The sequence below is a fragment of the Apis mellifera genome, linkage group LG3 (genome assembly GCF_003254395.2).
Source record: "Apis mellifera strain DH4 linkage group LG3, Amel_HAv3.1, whole genome shotgun sequence".
In the NCBI taxonomy this organism is placed as follows: domain Eukaryota; kingdom Metazoa; phylum Arthropoda; class Insecta; order Hymenoptera; family Apidae; genus Apis; species Apis mellifera.
Window position 1 is genome coordinate 203,946 of NC_037640.1, and position 21,167 is coordinate 225,112.

The window sequence follows — 21,167 nt, forward strand, 5'->3', positions numbered from 1 at the left end:
TTGAATATATTCTATTTTTTTTTTTCTTTATTGAAAAGAATTCTAATTAAAATTTGCATTTCCCTCTTATAGATATTATCGAAAAAGTAATGAAACCACCGCCACTGATTAGACCATCTGTAAGCAAAGGTGCAGCACCACCAGAAGCGATAAATATTATGCGTCAATGTTGGGCAGAAACACCGGATATGAGGCCTGATTTCAATGATGTTCACGATCTTTTCAAAAAATTAAATCATGGAAGGTAAACAGAATGAAATGAACAATATTAATTTATTCTTCTTTCTATTTTATTGAATATTCTTTCGAAAATTCCAATGATCGATCGATATGAAAAAATAAAAAAAGAAAAGTTTTTAAAATTAATATTTTTTTTATGAGATCTCTTTGAGACCATCTTTCCCTTTTTATCATTTCTAAATTTCATATCAGTCATTCAAATTCAAACAGTTAATATATTTATTTATAAATATTTTTATAATATATTTATGTGAATATAATCTCAAATTTATGATTCAAATACGGCAATTATTTTTAACAAGAAAAAAATAAAAAAAAAAATACCGCTGATTGATTAAAATTGAATCGCGTTATGTAAAATTTTAATGATATTTAAAGTAATAAATGTCATAAACTATATGACAAAAAACTAAACTATATTCAATAAAAGTTTTAATATTTACTGGGAAAAGAGGGAAGTGTATATGATTATAATCTGACTAATCGAAAGTAATGAGCGAAGATAAATTAAATAAGAACAAAACATAGTTTAAAAATAATTTTTTCATAATCATGTATTCATTTATACATATATATATTAAATATATATATATATAAAATTCATTTTATACATATATATCATCATTTTGTAATATTTATTCTATTTCAATTTACACACTGAAAGTCCATTATGTGAACATCCATACGCATTCTTGAATCTTATATATATTTGAGGAAATTATCATACATAATAGCATGAATTTTATCATCCGTTGTTAACAAATACATATTTATTATCTATAGAAAAGTCAATATTGTCGACACGATGTTTCAAATGTTGGAAAAGTATTCAAACAATTTAGAAGAATTGATACGTGAACGCACGGAACAATTAGACATGGAAAAAAAGAAAACGGAACAATTATTGAATCGAATGTTACCCAGGTAATATACCTAAATATTCCAAGTTATCCAAAATATCTCTCTTCTCTCCTCCTCTTTCTATTTATGATGAAAAATATAGATTTTTTTTTTATGATCAATACATCGATATATAATATATAAATACAAAATGTTACAGCTCTGTTGCTGAAAAATTAAAACTTGGTATGCCAGTCGATCCTGAAGAATTCCGAGAAGTAACGATCTATTTTTCGGACATAGTTGGTTTCACAACAATTTCAGCACATTCAACCCCGTTCCAAGTAGTCGATCTTTTAAACGATTTATATACGTGCTTCGATGCCACGATCAACGCATATACTGTATATAAGGTGATGAAGTAGATGCAATAGACGGTACAACACAATTGAAAACTGTAATCGATGTTCACTCGAACAATGTTTGGTAAAGAAAATCGTTATCTGTTACCATTAAACGAAGAACATTTTATTTTTCATTGTTATAGGTGGAAACTATAGGAGATGCTTATATGGTCGTAGGAGGTTGTCCTGTAAGAATATCTGATCATGCTTCTCAAATAGCTACGATGGCTCTCGATTTGCTGCATCAAAGTGGAAAATTCAAATTGAAACATCTGCCAAAAACTCAATTGAGATTACGAATTGGTCTTCATACAGGTTAAGTAACTAATTTTATTATTAAAATTATCTATTTTACATAAAATTCCAAAAAAAACTCTGATAGATGATAGAAAAAAAGTGATTGATGATAGAAAAAGATAGATTAAATATAAATATATAGAATGTTCATAAAAATGTGAAATATTTTTGGAAAATGGATTCATCAAAACGATAAAAAAAAGTTCATATATATCCCATAAAGCTTAATTAACAAATTATAAGCATTTTAATTTTTATAATTATTAATTTTTATTATTATATAGAAGAGCGAAAATCATTCAAGTGCGCGAAAGTATTGCAATGTTGCTTATAATATAGTAGAGCAATAAAAGTAATAAAAGTAAATATATTGATATTTTTTTATATATAAATAGTTATTTTTGAATTTTAATATAATATACAACGAATGTAAATATATAATGTAATGCAACATTTTTATATCGTTTAAAAAAAATCTTTTAATTATGCAAATTAAAATCTATATAATTTGTTATTTAACTGAAACTTATATCAGATAAATTATAACAAATTTCACAATATTTGAAGTTATACGATAATTACATAATATTTCATTTAAAATTATAAATGAATCATTGTGTTTCATTGCTATACTTGTCCAAATCCATAGAAACAAATCAAAACATGTTTTTATAAGATTTCGAATTAAAAAGATTGAATATGTTTTTATATACACCATTTTTTAATTATTTTCACATATATAAAAAAGTCTCAAATAATAATGATACTTAAATCAATTTGAATTTCAGATTATTACTGAACTAGGTAAATTATTGACAAATCTTTATTTTTATTTTACTTGCATTCAATATTTCTTATTCTTATGTAGAAGAGAAATAATAGTCTATCTGGATATCATATATTAATAATATGAATATCAATATTCCACATTAATATAATTCAAATAATAAAAAATTCATATATATTGCAATTGTTTCTTTTATGTAAATCTTGAATGAATATTACAAATTCACTAATTTCTTTTTTAATCTATTATTTTTGATTTGAAATCTATTTATTTTATACATTATCAACAAACGAACCGACACGAAGAGCAAGTAAAAAATATTATACTATTTAAGCAATAGGAAAGATTATTGACCTAGATTTTTATATTTTTAATGCAAATAATTTATATATAATACAAATATAAATAAGATTCAATTTTGAATATTATTATCTCATTTTTGTCTTTCTCTCAAGTTTTTTTTTTCTAAAGCCTACGATCAATTGTTAATAACGCTATTTCAATAACATATTGTTGCTTTGATTTTCATATAAAATTAAGTTGTATGATAATAAATAATAATTGAAATTTAATTTTATTGTAAAAAATTAATGTGAATAGTCAAATATCTCTAATATACAATAGTAAATGAAAAAAAAATTATGATTTTTTAGTAATATATAAAATGCGATATTAAATGATATGATTAAAATATAGATATTGAATTTTGATTATTTTTTTTTTTTTTCTATTTAATAATCTTATATCAGAATAAAAAAGATTCAAATGAAATAAAGATAAAGATTTTTTTAATTGATGCATTGATTTATGAAATTCAAATTGACTTTTTTATACATATGAGAATTGTAAGCAACTTTGTATGTAGAAAAACATATTCAATCTTTCTAATCTGAAATCTTATAAAAATATATTTTGATTTGCTTTTATGAATTTCGATAAATAGATTGAGTGTCATACAACAAATCAATTTATGAATTTAAATAAAATGTATCATAATCATAAAATGATTTATCTATTAATTTAAATAAATAAATTATTTACAAAATAAATTAATGTAAATATTAATATTCTAGAATTTATTGAAATTTATTCAAAATAAGTTTTTATTAAATAAAGAATTACATAATACATAATTATATTATATTACACTAATATTCATTTGAAAGATTTATTTATACATAAAAGAACATCAGCGCGCTTACTTTTATTGAGAGGCTTCGTTACGCAAACGATATATACGTAATATGGTCATCTAATTGACTGCATCTCATTCTTTTGTCATCTCACTCTATCTAATACAAATTTAAAATGCTTATAATTAATTAAGCTTTATTGGACATATGTATATACGAACTTTTTTCATTATTTTGATCTAGAATAGATATTGTCTAGAATTCATTCTCCATAGATGTATATATATAATGTATATCAATGTATATTAGTCATATATAAAAGAGATTACGAAGAATTGATACATTTTTTAAAAAAAAAGATTATATAAAAGAAATAATATTTTAATGATCTGAATAATATTTTATTTTTTTTGCATATTTACATTTAACATTCTTTACAACATTTTTTAATAAAAACAAATATAAATTTTTTAAATTATATTTAAATAAAAAATGTTTTTTAAATTTAAAAAATTATTATATTATATATAAAATTATTATATTATTATATAAAATTAAAAAATTTTAAAAATGTTTTTTCATAAGTGATACAAAGTATCTCATCTATAGAAAGATATAATACATAATTATGGAAAACATATGAAAATAAAATATAAATATAAATATTTATTTCGTGTAAATTTTATAATGAAACATTTTTATTCGAATGGTTATTATATCAGCATATTGTGTATGACATCATTTGGAACATATTTGACATTGAATCCAATAGTCATTTGGCGTCAAATGTGAATATAAAAAATTGCAATAAATGCAAGTTGCATTTTCATCTATACTCTCAATATCTGTATCATTTTGCTAAAGTTAATAAATATTAGTAATTTTTGTTCTTTATTTGTTAATATTTGTGATGTTATAAAATTTTGATAAAAATTATATTTTTATTACTTTTATATTTACTTTTAATTATATATCTAGATAATGATATCTTATTGATTTTGTATTTTTTTAGTCATTTTTTTTATTAATTTATTTTCAGTTAATAATTTCCAGTACAGCATATTATTTATTTATTTTAAATTTAATAATATTAAATTTATTTGATAATTTTTACATTTTCATTTAAACAACATCTATTAAAATATCCATCATAATTTGTTTACTGGAAAATATTTATTATAGATTATACAAGATTAAATTATTTTAGAAAGATATAATATCAAATCTCCTTTAATTGTATGTTTTATGAAAACAATAATTTTAATAATATTTAATTTTAACTTGAAAACTATAAGAGTATATATATGTAATATATATGTAATATATTGGATATATTTTTAAAATAAAATTAATGATATTTCATAAAAAAAATATATAAATCAGTACACAGATAAAAACTTTATATAAATAAAATAAAAATTTATATTTTTCAATACGAAAATATATTTTCTTTAATAAAATAGATTAATAAATTTGCTTAAAATAATTATATTTTAATATGATCTGTATAGACCATTCTATATTAAAGTGTATGCTTCTTTTTTATTTTTAAAAATATGGAAAGTAGTGGAAAATATAAAAAATGTATCAAATCTATTTATGTATCAATCCTTCCCAGTCTCTCTTCATTCAATGTATTCGTTCAATACTAAAATTTGTTTATTAATATTTCAAAAAATAATAATTTATTAAAAATAAAATTTTTATTTCAATATTTCGTTTGAAATCTTTCATCTTTAATCCTCCTAAATTTTATCAATCAGTCATTGAAATTTTTCGAAATTTAAAAATTAAAAAATATTAATTATATTCATTAGAAACTCTTTAAAAGAGTTGATTTTAAAGACCAAACAAACATAAAAATTAACATATATAAATACATTGAGCTTATAAATTATAAATAATTTAAATGATACATTAAATAAAACAAAACGAAAAATAAGACAGTGATACAATAAAAATAGACCCAACTTCTATCTTCATATCACTTCATCTAATACAAAACTTCAATTGCTTATAATTTAATAAATAATAATTTAATAAAAACTTCAACATTTTTATATATCAATGTTTTATATTTGATTTGATTTCTAAAATCGATTTTTCAAAAGTATATTAACTTATGTATATATGTATATTATATATATTATTATATGTATATTATTATGTATATTAACTTTTTCGCAAGTTTCTTATAAACTAAATGTTTCAATTACATATATATATATATATATATATATATATATATTCTACAGACAATATATATATATATATATATCTCACTATAATATTGACAAAACATGTATCGAAATACAAAATATGTTATGTTTGATGAAGAGAGATCAAAAATAATAAATAATATTAATAATAAGAACAATAAATTTTTTCAAATTAATTTTTTTTCTTTGGAAATTTATCAATTAACTTTCTTCTCGCCTTAATAAACTTGATCTCAATGACATTAAAAGTATATATTATTAGGAACATCATTATGAATAAATTTATTCTTTGCACATAATTGACAGTCAATTTGGTTTTCGACTTGTTTTCAATTTCAATTATTAAGAATTGAAAGATATATGATGTATATAATTCGATTAGAAATTTATGCTTCAAGATTACAATTGTTGTAAATTTATAATTTTCAAGATGTTAACAAAGTAACATTAGTTCTTTCATTATAATGCGCGTTTGACAATATTATGCGTCAATACTATTTATCTATTGTTTTTATACAACACATTTTCATGATCAGCATTTAAAATATATAATTAAACTAATATTATCAATGAATTAATATAACTTAATATTCATTTATGTAAAGCTTGGAATTTTTCAATTTTTGTGAACGAACTGTAAAACATCTTGAACGATCAAAATTATAATAATTAGTAAAGTTAACAGTGATAAATATTAAATTAGGCTGATAATTTCGATTATTATAACTTCCATCATCCAAGTATTTTTTACATTTTATTTTTTTATTTTATGAATACGAAGCACTCACTATCGATAAATACTAAAAATGATGATATTTGTTCATTCATTATATCGTATCTATGTAAGCAGTTGATAACAAATAACGATCAAGAAATTTGCACATGTTATTATAAGTGCATATAGACAGATTTCAAAAAAATCTTTTTTTGGTTAGATTAATGGCCAGTTATGTTTTAAAGTAAAAATTGTTTAAAATGTTGCTTTTTGCAATATATTTCCAGATACAATCGCAAGTTAAAATCGACAAAAAGAGAAGCAAATTCATCAAAATATGATGTAATGAAAACATTATAATCTTGACAAAAATAATAATAAATTTTCGAATAAAAATATTTCGTATTTTAATACTACAATTAGTATTATATACAATAATACAATTAGAAATACAATAGTCTATTATCATGACACTAAAATATGAATGTCATTCTTAATAATAGCAAAAGAAGTTATATATATCATCGTTTTTTGATATATTAATTGTATGAATATAGGTCCTTGCTGCGCTGGTGTTGTTGGTCTGACAATGCCAAGATATTGTCTTTTTGGTGATACTGTCAATACCGCGTCAAGGATGGAATCCACTGGCGCACCATGGCGTATTCATCTTAGTCAAGCTACTAGAGATCGATTGACTCAAGTGGGTGGATATCAAATCGAATATCGCGGGCCAACTGAAGTTAAAGGCAAAGGGAAAATGCCTACTTATTGGTTGCTAGGAAAACAAGGCTTCGATAAAGAACTTCCAATGCCACCTCCACTTGGGTAAGTTTTTATGCTTATTCAGTTTTATTCTTATTTATTCAGTTTCCATTGCAAAACCATCTTTATGCTAAATGTGATTATAGTAGTTATAGTTGATTATAATTGATTATATAGAAAATAAATCTTCTTAAATATACTTTAACAAAATTAATGAATTTTAAAATATGTTATAGAAGAGAAAATTTTAAAAAATTTTCTTCTATACATATAATGGCCGCAAAAAATGATTACTAAGCACGTATGCTAATGTATGATATTAAATTTCGCCTATATGTATCGATAACGTGTATGCTACTACTTATCTATTATTTTTTTTAAACAAATCTGATAGAATGTATAACGAATGAACTTATATACTACTACACATAATCTATTCATGAAGAATTTAGACAGAATTAGAATTTTTTTTTAAATAGAATAAAAATAAAATATAAAATAACTCGAACGATCGAAATTATACAATGTACGAGTCTAAAAGAACTCGTACATTTTATAAAATTTTTAGGAGGGATAGTTTTCAAAAAAATATATAAAACAAATATTTTTTTTTATTGATTAATATTATATATTTGAAAAGATAAAATCAATTCTCAAAGTTAAAGATTAAAAAAATTTTTTTGGAATATCTTGAGAATTAGATGACATAGAAAAAAATTTTTTTTTAAATTATATGCTTTTGAATAAGAAATTCACTTATTTATATATATATTATATATATATATATAAATTTTTTAAAAATTAATTTTTTTATATATCATCTAATTATTAATAATTAAACAATTAATATTTTAAAAAATATATTTTCAATTCTTAACTTTAAAAACTGATTTTATTTTTTTAAGATGTCAAACGATAAAAAATACGTGTCAAATATTTTTTCGAGAACTATTTCTATAAAATTCATCAAAATTATATTGCTATCATTATAATAATTTCTGTAAAATATTCAAATATTGATTGTAATTGAGATATTTCAAATCTATTATAATTCATGAATGAATAATATAAAAAGTATTTTTTTGATTCATTATATATATTAATTGTTATTGCCATATTCATATATATTGATATATTCACATTATATTAATAAAAGATAACTAATAGTTGCATACTATGTATGTATTGTCATGCACGTACATATATAGATATATATATAGGAAATTTTATATAATAATAGCATCATTTTTTTGTAAATATTTTTATAAAATATGGTCGAATGACGATTATATAAAGAAAAGATTGTTGAAAATATTGATTTCTATAATAAATTTAATAAAATTAATATAAAAATAATTAAAATTAAAGATAAGATTTATTGTTAAATAATTATAATTATCTTATTTTCTTTTAATCAATTTGTAATTCACCTCATCATATTTTCCATTATTTTTTGTCTTATATCAGAAGTTATCAACATCAAACATGATAAAATATCGATTTTTCATTGCTAAATTTTATTTTTTTTTCTCTCTTTTTTTTTTCAAATTTTCTATACACAGCAAACTATGATAACGCTCATTGTATTCGCATTACACATTTTGATTTATTATATCTTCATTCAAGCTGTTTGCTTTTCAGATTTTTAATGCTTTTATCTGTTGCCATACTGCCGCCATCTTCAGGGAAAACCATGGGTAAGTCAAAGATTGTTAGTTACGATAACATATTTTAATGATAAATATCGCGCCCTATATATATATACAATTGAAACGATCGTATGTATACATGACAACGTGAAAAAAATTGAAACTTGAAGAAAAAGAATGTTTGATAATCATTATGTAAAAAGAATGAATAAAAAGTAAATATAATTCCATCATATCGTAATTCTGCAGTTCTGGAATAAATATATATGAAAGATAAATATCTGTAAAAGAAAGTATACAAAATGATATTGAAATTCAAAATCAAATTTTTTTTATTGTATTATATTCTATATTGCAAGAATAAAAAATTCCAAAGGTTGCAAACCAATCAATCATTCTCTCTTAAAAAATTTAAATTTCCATTAATTTTTAAATTCATTTTATTTATAATTTGCTTATTTTTTTGTCAATTGCAAGAAAAATAATATTTATTATGATATCATATTAATAAATATCCTAAATCTATCATTATATAGTTTTTATATTTTTTTTTCTCGAAATAGATTAAAAATTTTTTAAAAAACTGATTTAAATGATTTTTATATATTTTTGTAAAGGCTAAGATTTTGAACAATTTTTTTACATGTTACCGTCGTTCGATCTTAATTTTTGCAAAAAAAAATTATTCTTATATATATGTCGAATTTTTTTTATACGTTATACATATAGATGTTTGCAGATACCTTTAGAGATATGTATAAACATATAATGCCATTATACTTTATTAATGTATATGACAACAGACAATTAAAATATATAATGAATTATTAATCTATTTTCTCATGAATTATGATAAGCTTAAAATATTTCAAATCTAACATCAAACATTTTAAACATTTTATGGATCGTTCGGATTTTGTGAAAAAAATTTTGTTCTTCAATTTATTTACAAATCTTTATTGATTCAAAGATGGAGAATCATGCTCTTTATACTTATTTTTTACATTTATTTTCATTTAAAAATATTTAAAAATTTATATTTAAAAATTCTATTTCACATATGATAAAAAGATCCGAATCCGAATCCATATAATTTTTAAGTACACGAGTATTTCTATTATACATATTCATACATTTAAATTTAAATATATATATATATATATATATATATATATATATATATGCATATTTATGAATACAATGAAATTTCGTATTTCATCTTATTAACTATAAGAAAAAAAATCTCTACATATTTTCATACTTTTTATATTCTATAGTAATTTTTTTATTTTTGATAAATTTCCTTGTAAATGTTCGCAAATAAATGTGTTCGATAAAATTTTTTCACTTTATCATATATTAATTTTTCTATATTAATTTTTATTAATTTGATTAATTTGATTTATTTTATTACAGTTATTAATAATTTTATTCAAATATATATTTAAAATGAATAACAAAATATTGGATAAAGCAATATAATATAACTTCTATTCTATAACTTCTCTAATTAGCAAAAAAATATATCTGCAATATATATGATGAAGACAACAATAATAAATTTATATAGGATAGTGGATAACAATAGATTCATTACGTAGACATTTCTAGTTAATACATCGTATAAAATTCACAAATTATTCATCACAAGATTCATTATCGAATATTAATATAATATCGAAAATGATATGAATACGTAGGAAAAAATGATGAAAATCTATCCTCATGAAATAATTAAATTGTACATTCCATTCAAATTTCACATCTAAAAAATCGAGAATAATCATATTCTCATAACATTGTAAACTACAATTTATAAAATCGTATAAGAAATAATTAAATTAATAGTAATCAATCAATTATCATTTTTTTGTTCTTAGTTTTTAAAATTTCATACATATTCTGGAACCAAATTATATAAAATATATAAGAAAGAAGCAATTAAAAATATATAAATTGTTTTGAAAAAAGAAATCAAAAAAAAAAAATTAAAGAGAATTGTTAAAAACATAATATTTATGATAAACATCTTTCGTCTTTCTTAAGACAATATACATATAATAATAATATAAATAATAATTTATATTATATTTTAGATAGTATACAATCATATATTTTAAGAATATAAAAAAATATCATACTTGTCAAAATATCATGAATGAATTATAGATATTAAAAATATTATATAATTAGAAAATAATCAACAAAATAATTTCTATAGTTACAGATAATTTTTCAAAATATGATAAATGCTGTCTTACTATTAAATGAAAAACAAAAATTCGAAATATAAATATATAACTATATACATACAATTTACGATTAATAAAACATTTAAAAGATAAAGTGAAATATTTTATTCACTTATATATTAAAATAAATGATTAAACATTTTAAATATTGTTAACAATATTGCCAAATTACAGGATTTCTAATATTTAAAAAACAATAATTTAAATTAATTAAAATAGCATTATGTATATATTATATAATAATGTTCATTCAATGGAACTCTATTTTCTTTTGTTAGAAAATTTTTTATTAAAATGTTTATATATATAATAAATATAAAATATTTATATTTAGATTATACAAATGTCATAACAAACAAAATTATAACGAAATTAAATAACAAAAAATTTAAAAATTAGAAAAAATTATTGAGAAAAAATAAAGTCATAAATTAAGAGTTATATAAATAATATAAAATTATATATATTATAAATTTTTTAAAATTGTTCCAAATTATATATATATATATATATATATATATATATATATATATATATATATATATATATTTTTGAGAAGAAAAAAGTTATTATGTTAATCGTAAGATAATTAATTAAAAAATTATTAAAGAAACATTTACATTTTGAAGAAAATGATGAAATTATAGTAAAATATAATTACTTGTATCTTTAAAAAAAATAATAATTTTTGAAATTATAATATTTCAAACTTTAATTACAATATATTTTTAAATCATTTTTATTCTTTTATTTATTTCTTGATGCAAGATAAATATATTGCAAAAACTTACAATATAAATTGTCATCATTTATATGAAAAATAAATTTGAAATTTATCTTAGAAAAAATTAATAGAAATCTATTTTTTAATTTTTATATAATGATAAAATTGATAAAATGTTCAATGTAAATATAAGATTTGAAAAATATATATAAGCACATCTCAATTAAGATTTGATTTAGATTTTTTATTAAAATCACAAGCAAATAAATAACTGTAGATAATTGCAGATTTTATTGGAAATTAAATATTTTGCAATACTTCAATCGATATTTTTTAATTGTTTTTTTCAATTTTAATATTGTAATAATAAAAGAAAATTTGTAATTACAATAACATTACAATATTAAAAAAAATTAGAAATATCATTTTATTTAAGATGAATAGAAATTTATTGCAAAAAATTGAGAACAAATAAAACTATATGAAATTAAGAAATTATATGGAAATTAATAAACTATGATATTTCAAATTCCGAATAATATTAAAAAACATAAAGTATCTGAAACTTTATTTTAATTTTCAAAAAATAATACAAGTAAGAATTTCATTAAAGTAATTTAAAATAATAATATTCCAAATTATTCTTTTTTTTATTAACAAAATTAAAATAATATATAGTAGAGTAGATAGATAGTATAATATATATATTTATTAATATTATACTATCTTGTGATATAATCAAATACAAAAACAATATAGAAATTATAATATTAGATAAATATTGATTTCCATTTTAATCTTCATAAAATTTATTCTCCATTAATATAATCAATTAGTTGTTTTCCAAAATCTCTGTTAAATATAGGTTTACAATCAATCATTTTGTTTGTAAGTTACAATAAATATCTCCTCATCATTTACTAATCTGAATAACAATCTTTAAAATATTCTATGTTTCAAATTGCCTTCATCTTCAATATTTCAAATTAACAACATTGAATTATTTAAAATCTAAAATCTAAAATTTCATATCAAATTTTATATTCTTGAAATATTTGAAAAATTCACATGAAATTCTAAAATTAAAATATAAATGAATAGATTAAATTTGCCTTAAAGTTTTGATTATATTTTAACTATGATTTCAATAATTGAATATTTATTATAAAACTTTTGAATATCCATGTTTTATTCTTCTATTAGAAATCAGAAATATTAAAATTATAATTTTTACATAAATATCATTCGTTTTTACTATTTACTTATATTATTAATATAATATATTATATAATATTATATAATATAATATTATATTATTAATATTATTTAATACATTTTTAAATATTTCATGAGTTTTTTTGAGTAAATCGGTATTCTAAATTATCAATAATATTTGAAATATATCGCATTTATAATCCGAAATTTTTTTTCATATTGTTGTATTAATAATGTTATATTAATAAATATCAAAAAAAATATTTTGCAATTGTAAAATTAATCATATTTATATTTATTATATTTAAATTTATATATTTTAATTATAAAAATATTGTGATTGTCGAAGAGAAGAAAAATCATGTTGTAAATTATTAATCATATTATAAACAACTATGTAAAGTAAACATTATTAATTCAAACATTGTAATATCCGGATACGAATTATGCTTTATTTAATGAAAAGCATTCATTTATTAATATGACTGAAAATATTTGTGTGCAATATGTATATATCTATTATGAACTTATACATGCGAATATATACCATGAAACTATAAATTTAATAAATTATTTTTTTTATCGCTAATGTAATTTGATTAACTGATTTTATGCAAATTATCTGTATGTTTAAATATTCACATATATATGAATTCATGAACATATGCCGTGTATATATATATTAATATTCGTTTAACATGGCATATGACACATCCAAAATTGAAATTTTTAATAATTATATATATATCCATATAAGATTTATCTAATAATTCAACCGAATTATAACTCTTTTATTAAAGATAGAAAAAAATTGTAAAATTTAATAATCTTCTATCATCTTGTAACTCAATTTTTTATAAAAATGTATATCACTGCAGTTGCAATTATATTTTTTGAATGCTCTATAATTTCTTTTTCATATGAATTTATTCCTCTAATGCTATTCTGAGTAAAAATATATTAAAGTAATAATCATAAAAAATTCAATATTTTTCAAAATAGTTTCTTTTCAGCATCTACAATAAATATTTAAATGTTTAATTGCATAAACTATCTTATAAAAATGAATATTATAGTGATCACACTTTGGTTACTACCTTGTTTTATTTAAAAATCCTCTTGACTTTTTCTTGTAAAATTTCTTAAAAAACAATGTATTCACAATTTTTTATTTCAATAAAATATAATATAAAAAAAGATGAATTAAGAGGAACTGTTAAAAATGTGAATGCCAAATAATTGAAGAATATAATGAAAAATATAAAAAAATGTATAAAAAAAATATGTTTAGAATGCAGTGAAAATTTAAATACAAATTTGATTATTTAAATATGGAAGTATGGAAAAAGAAAGTAAATATTTTGAGAATTGAATTTTTCATAATTATATTTTAATACTTATTCAGAATAACGCGAGAAATTGATTAATACAAAAAGAATTAGTAATAGAAGAAGTAGTATTTAAAAAAACAATGAATATAGTTGAATTTTATAATTTATACTCGGCTCAGTTATTAGAAATATTTTAAATAAATATTATATTCATAAGATTTATAAGGAAAGATCTTTAATCTGAAAATTGAAAAAATTATGAAATTTTGAGGATATGTAGTATTTATGTATTACTTATGTATAATTTTTTTTTTTTTTGCCCGAAATCATTTTAAGAAGATGAAATCAATCCTTGAAAATTCAACATTTTTACATTATAACTCATTAAATATAAAAAATAAAAAATAGAAAATCTTCAAACAAAAATTGTTTTTTTTTATAAGAATTATCGTTTCTTAAAACATTTATTAATTGTTTATTTTATTGTTTACAATTTTTAAAAAAAATTATAAACAAAAAATTAATAATTCTTTTAAATTTGTTTTTCAACGTAAAATTTTAATTATCTAAATAACTATGCGATAGTATACAAAAATACTTGTTTCTAAATATAGTTTTATTATGTTGCTAACTATCTACATTTTCAAAAATAGAAAAATTTATATTTATAAAATATATATTATAGTTCCGTTTTATTAACATTGGATCAACATGAAAATAGAAAATGAAAATAAAGAGAGAGAAAAAAAGAAACATATTATACATATAACTACTTTATAAAATATTTTTATTTTTAATGTTATCAAATTTTTTTATTTTTTTATATAATAAAATTCAATAAAGAATAACGATGAAAGTATAGAAATAATTAAATAATTATAAATTATTTTTCACGATAATAAAATTCTTTATTTTAAAAGAATATTGTAAAGATAAAAAGATTTATTGTATCATACACATTATATGTATAGTATAATTGTCGCACATAGAATGATCATATGAAATTTTGTTACGAAAAAGTGAATTCTATTGGATTTTTAAAATTATTTGATTTTTCATCGATGTACACTTATGTACATTATGTATAAGCAAATACATCATATTTTAATGATGGAAGAAATGGCTGAAATCAGAAAATTTCTATACAAAATTTTTCCATATGCGAAAATCAAACGCACATATCATTCCTATCGTTTTAGATTTATTGTAAATGTTTCTATATGATTAAATGATATGCTATTTTATAATATAGATGGACAATGACCAATCCAAGATTTTAATAATAAAATATTTACATATTCGGTAAATAAACACTTATTACATAATTATTCATTAAAGTTCTTTAATTAATTTCATTAGATATGCTATATAAATGTTCCGTAGTCGAAATAAAAATTTTTTCTAAATAATAAATAATAAATGTGAACCGAAATCTACAATTATTTCTTTAGAACAATAAAAATTGGAGAAAGAAATTTTCAGAAAGCTAATATTGTTGAAAGTATAGTGTAATTATGCGTAATAGCGGCTATTTACTGTGTATACTAGATTGTATTATCGTAACTTTTTATTCTTTTAATGTATGATATATAAAAAAATAAAGAAATTTGTTTTTTTTTCAATTATATTAAAAATAGTTATGTGTATAAGTTTCATAATTATTTAGGTAATAATAAATGTTGATTAAAATTTTATATTAAAAAACAAATTTGAAAAGAATTATTAATTTTGTTATTTATAACTTGTTTATATTGCATAAATAATTAATAAATATTTTAACAGACGATAGTCTTTACGAAAAGAAACAATTTTTGTCTAAAAATTTTTTTGTATTTCTTATAGTTAGCAAGTTATAACATAAAATCGAAAAATAATTGAATTTTGAAAGGTTGATTTCAAATAGCAAAAAAAAAAAAAAAATTGCGTAATATACAAGCACTATATATCCCTAAAGATTATAATAATTTTTTTAATTTTCGGAATTTTTGGGATTTTTCCTTGTACATACATCTTTTCCTTAAATAAACATCGAATTGATGACTAATTTAAAATATGATCATTTTCTATCTCTATACTAAAGGCTGAACGAGAGTTTAATATTGGAGAATTTGATGAATAAAGAAAGCGTAACACATGGATGTCCAGTCATGGTAAATCCGACTATGGATTTATGCAAAGATACGAATGCAGAAGAAGAAAGCAAAAACAATAATGGAAATGAAAATGTAAACATTGATGATGGAAATACTGACAAAGATTTAGAAACATATAAAATTGCAGTTTCTGTACATGATGAACAAGTTCAAGATACAAACTCGTCTTTAAAATCAACAGCTAACATTCTTCATATTTTATCTACAAAAGAAAAAGTGAATGGAAGAGAAAACGATGATACTAATTCGACTATTGTAACCAAAAGTATTTCCGGTGACGCTCAAACCTCTCTGGGAACATCCATATTTTATACAGAGAAAACTATACTTGGTGCATCTACTAGTTCCCTTACATCGATTTCAAGCTCAACTAATCCGTATAGACCGGCAGGTCCCGCAAAACATCGGAGAATAACTGGTTATATCGATGAGAACGACTTAAGCACGCCATATAATCATTATAGATGTCTCTCACCAAACGAACATTATGGCAAGTCTTGATATATCTCATATATTCTAATAATCTTAATTTTTAAGTTATGAATTTAATTAATTATTCATTCGATCTATTTTTTTCTTTGTAGGAAGAAGCACAGGTTGTCGTTTTTTAAAGAGACAATTTAGTCTAGATCGTCCCGATGAGACTAGCTATGTTGGTTTCACCGAACAAATTAATTATCAACAACAATTACAACAACAGCAACAACAACAATTATTATCACAACAAAATTTGAATAAGACACCAAGACTTTATAAACAAAATAGTGCGGGTGCAGCAAATGATCTAGAACGCATCGAAGAAGTACCGTCTACTCCAGCCCCTGTTCTTCAACACTATAAACAGGCGGCATCTGTTTCTCTCTCTGTAGAATCATTAACGCTTCGTTGAAGAATATTGCATTTTTAAACATAAAAATGTCTATAATAAGCATTTTAAACTATTAAAATTCTTCAAAAAATGACAATCGTCGTCACGTATCCATACGAATCATTAGACATATTATATGAATGATATTAAATTTATTGAACAGTGACACAAAAGTAACAAAATTGTGGAAAAGTTATTTACTTGTGTACTTATCATTATCTCTTTCATATAATATTATCATAAATCGATTGACCTTTGATTATAGTATAATAATCGCGAAAAATATAAAAAAAACTTTATATCCATTATCGCGAATGACAATCTCTGTTACATAGACATTCTGTGCACATGCAGTTCTCGTATTATGTAAATATATTATATTGAAAATGTGTGCAATATATTCTATTTCCGTATTTTTTCTGATCCATATTTCATAACTTAAAATCAAGTAATATTTTATTGTTATTGTGCATAAAATGCACAATAAATCAAATAATTATATCATTAAAATTGTTCATAAAATTTTGTTGAAATCATGATACACTATTATCATGTACTCATATTATTGTTTTTATCAAGAGAGAGAAAAAAATATATACCTTTCTCGTAAATGTGCATAATTTAATTATCTCTGAATCGTTGACAATAATAACTGGAAAACTTATAATATAAAAACGTAGGTACTCTCTCTTTTTCTCTCTCTCTCTTTTTTCCATTTTTTTTCTCTTTCCAGTATCAACATTTTATCGTGTAATTCATAAAATATATCGTAAAGATTAATTAAGAGAATTCTTCGACTGTGTATATATATATATATATATATATATATATATATATTTCAAAATTAATAATAAGTGTATCTATTAACACAATGAATGACGTGTAATGCGCCAAATAAATTTAATATTCTTTTGTGTCTTTATATACTGCATAAGTAATTGCGTAAGTAAGAGAAAAAAGCATGTATGAATGTGTGTTTAATGTGATTGTGCAATAATCTGTATATTAGATATATGTATACATAGGGCACATAATGTATAAATGAACAATTTATAATATTATAAGTGTTTATAAGTGAAAAATTTAGAAAATATTTTCAATAAATTTTTCACATTGCATCGCTTATAATATATAAATATATAATATAAAATGCAGAAAAGAATTGATAAAGAGATGTAAAAGCACAAACATTTATTTAACATTACATTCATTAAATGTCATTTGACAAATTTGTGATCTCTTCCCCATAATGATGCGACTAACAGTAATAATAACAGTGCGATAAATTATTTAAAACGTGAAAATACTGTTACTTTTATTATGTAACAGTAGATAATTGGGAAATAAAATTTTATTGATTAGACAAAAAAATAAGATATTTTTATATCCACTTTTTTTTTATTTAATATTAATAATTTTTTTAATAATATAATTTTTGGTAAAAAGATACAATATTTAATTGTACTTATTTAAATCGTTTTATAAAGTGATAATATATATATATTGTATCTTATTCTATTATATCGTATAATGAATTCTGAATATATGGATAAATATATAGGCGCATATGTGTATATAAAAATAAATTTCAATTGAAAATTAAACATAAATATATAATGTGTATAAATTATATACATATATGTCATATATATGTATATAAATATACATATAACATATTATCTTTTAAATTTTTAAAATTTTTCTTTTACTGCTTTATGATGGATTATTCAATTATTATTTTCTGTTTTATGTGATTTCCTTCAAATGAATGATTTTTAATATTACCATCTGAAAAGAATATATAAAAGACATGATGAAAGAATTTTATACATAAATTATATAATGCATATTAAATAATAAAGAAAATAGCATAAATAAATAATAGTTTACCCATAAGAAGAAGCATCTTTATATTCAACATGTACCGGTTTAAAAATCGGAGCAGGTCTTTCAATTATCCTTTCAATAAAAATAGGTTTATCAACGTATTCTACGTATTTCACGGATGCTGGAGGAGGGGACAAATATACATGATGAACTTCTGGAGCAGTTTTATAACCAATCTTGTATCTAAAAATTATAAAATTAATTAATTTATGTAGACAAATTTGAAAGAAATTATAAATAAATTTTCATCGCATAGATATAAATTTTTTACCCTTTTGCTACACCTAATCCAAAACCCAAAAGTCCCGCACCGATAAGCTTTTTCTTTAGCAAAAGTGTTCTCTTTTGCCTATTTAATATAGCACCTGAATATTGTTCATTTTCTGGTTGAATAACAGATTGATCAAAATTCGAGAAATGATTTTCTTCCGATGATAAAATGTCTTCTTTTGCCACTATACATGGCATAACGTAACAACAAAAAACAATAAAAATTGTAATAGTAATTAATTGCATCTATCATAAAAAAATTGCAATTATTAAAATATTTTAAAAATGAAATAATTAAATACATTGATTATTATATATGATTATTTACATTTTCTTACCGTGCTTCGTATCAAAGATCTAGGAATAATCTTAAACGCATAGAGAGTGACAACTCGTATGTCACATTTTCGATACCTTCCCTTGATTTTATACACAGTTGCCTACCTTCGAAGCAGTAAATTCTCCCACCTATTCAAGTGATCAAATTCGTATCGAATCCCTACTTAAACATTGTAATCCATTTTCACAATGAACCACTTGCAACACAACTAGGCCCGGTTATTGAATAATTCACTAATTTTCTAAAAATTAGAAAATTGATGTAATTAAATTACTAAATTCTTTAAGTAAAACTCTATCTATTTATATTTATAGTCATTTCAATAATTTTTTTCAAAATATAAAAAATATTTTACTAAAAATATTATATCAATAGAACGACATAATTTGTATTATAAAAAATGCTTAAATCAAAAGATAATAAAATAATTTCTATTTTATATATATATATATATATATATATATATAAAATATATACATATATATATATACAATAAAAAGTTATAAGTACTACAAATATATTAAATTTCTATATTATAAAAAAATAATGAACAAAAAAATAAAATAATTTATTATCGGAATTTAATAACATAAATAATAAAAATATTAATTTATTGTAAAATAGTAAATGCGATAAATTTCTTTTTTGATTTAATAATTATATAATTCATTTTTATTTTACAAAAATTCAGAATTTATAAATAATTTATTTAGAAAAAGAAATGATGAAATTATTTAATAAATAAATAAAATAGTTAATAAATTCTTTATAAATTTTAATATAACAAAAATTTAAAAATAGCTTCAAATTATTTGAAACCTTTCAAACTGTCATTAAATATTTAATGTTATAAGTAAATGAACCATTTACTTATATTTTATTATATATTATTTAATTATAATAACCAAATATATATTAAATTAAACAGAAGACTTTTGTTTATGTGTTTAATTCTATATTCACTAAGCATTCAAAAAAAAAGGTATAAATGTTATATTAAAATAATTTGATTGTAATATTGTATTATTTCTATTCATATTAAGCAAACTAAAACTTGTATAAATTAGTTAAAAACATT

At 20.1% G+C, this 21,167-nt stretch overlaps 2 protein-coding genes across 44 annotated transcripts in view; one reads left to right on the plus strand and one right to left on the minus strand.

Annotated features, from left to right (window-relative positions):
• The window catches only part of LOC409422, a 198,351-nt gene extending 180,024 nt beyond the window's left edge, over positions 1 to 18,327 (plus strand). For 41 of the 42 annotated variants that reach the window (XM_026439568.1, XM_026439555.1, XM_026439575.1 and 38 more), the window contains 8 exons: positions 73 to 244; positions 1,024 to 1,164; positions 1,301 to 1,493; positions 1,628 to 1,799; positions 7,193 to 7,463; positions 9,086 to 9,097; positions 16,652 to 17,214; positions 17,309 to 18,327. In XM_026439568.1, coding sequence (XP_026295353.1) covers positions 73 to 244; positions 1,024 to 1,164; positions 1,301 to 1,493; positions 1,628 to 1,799; positions 7,193 to 7,463; positions 9,086 to 9,097; positions 16,652 to 17,214; positions 17,309 to 17,613 — 1,829 coding nt within the window. In that variant the 3' untranslated portion in view covers positions 17,614 to 18,327. The remainder of the gene's footprint in view (positions 1 to 72; positions 245 to 1,023; positions 1,165 to 1,300; positions 1,494 to 1,627; positions 1,800 to 7,192; positions 7,464 to 9,085; positions 9,098 to 16,651; positions 17,215 to 17,308) is intronic. The other variant, XM_026439584.1, reaches the window with a different exon arrangement.
• Positions 18,328 to 19,231: 904 nt separating this feature from the next.
• Positions 19,232 to 20,197, minus strand: LOC100576748. 2 transcript variants are annotated; one of them, XM_006571813.3, is made up of 4 exons: positions 20,088 to 20,197; positions 19,751 to 19,995; positions 19,483 to 19,662; positions 19,232 to 19,380 (listed from the first exon to the last, which is right to left on the minus strand). In XM_006571813.3, the coding sequence occupies exons 2-4, from the start codon at positions 19,993 to 19,995 to the stop codon at positions 19,374 to 19,376; spliced, it is 432 nt and encodes a 143-aa protein (XP_006571876.3). In that variant the 5' UTR covers positions 20,088 to 20,197; the 3' UTR covers positions 19,232 to 19,373. The 2 variants fall into 2 exon arrangements, with proteins under 2 accessions (XP_006571876.3, XP_006571877.3); XM_006571814.3 differs by having other exon boundaries at positions 19,341 to 19,380; positions 20,078 to 20,187.
• Between the last annotated feature and the right edge of the window lie 970 nt (positions 20,198 to 21,167).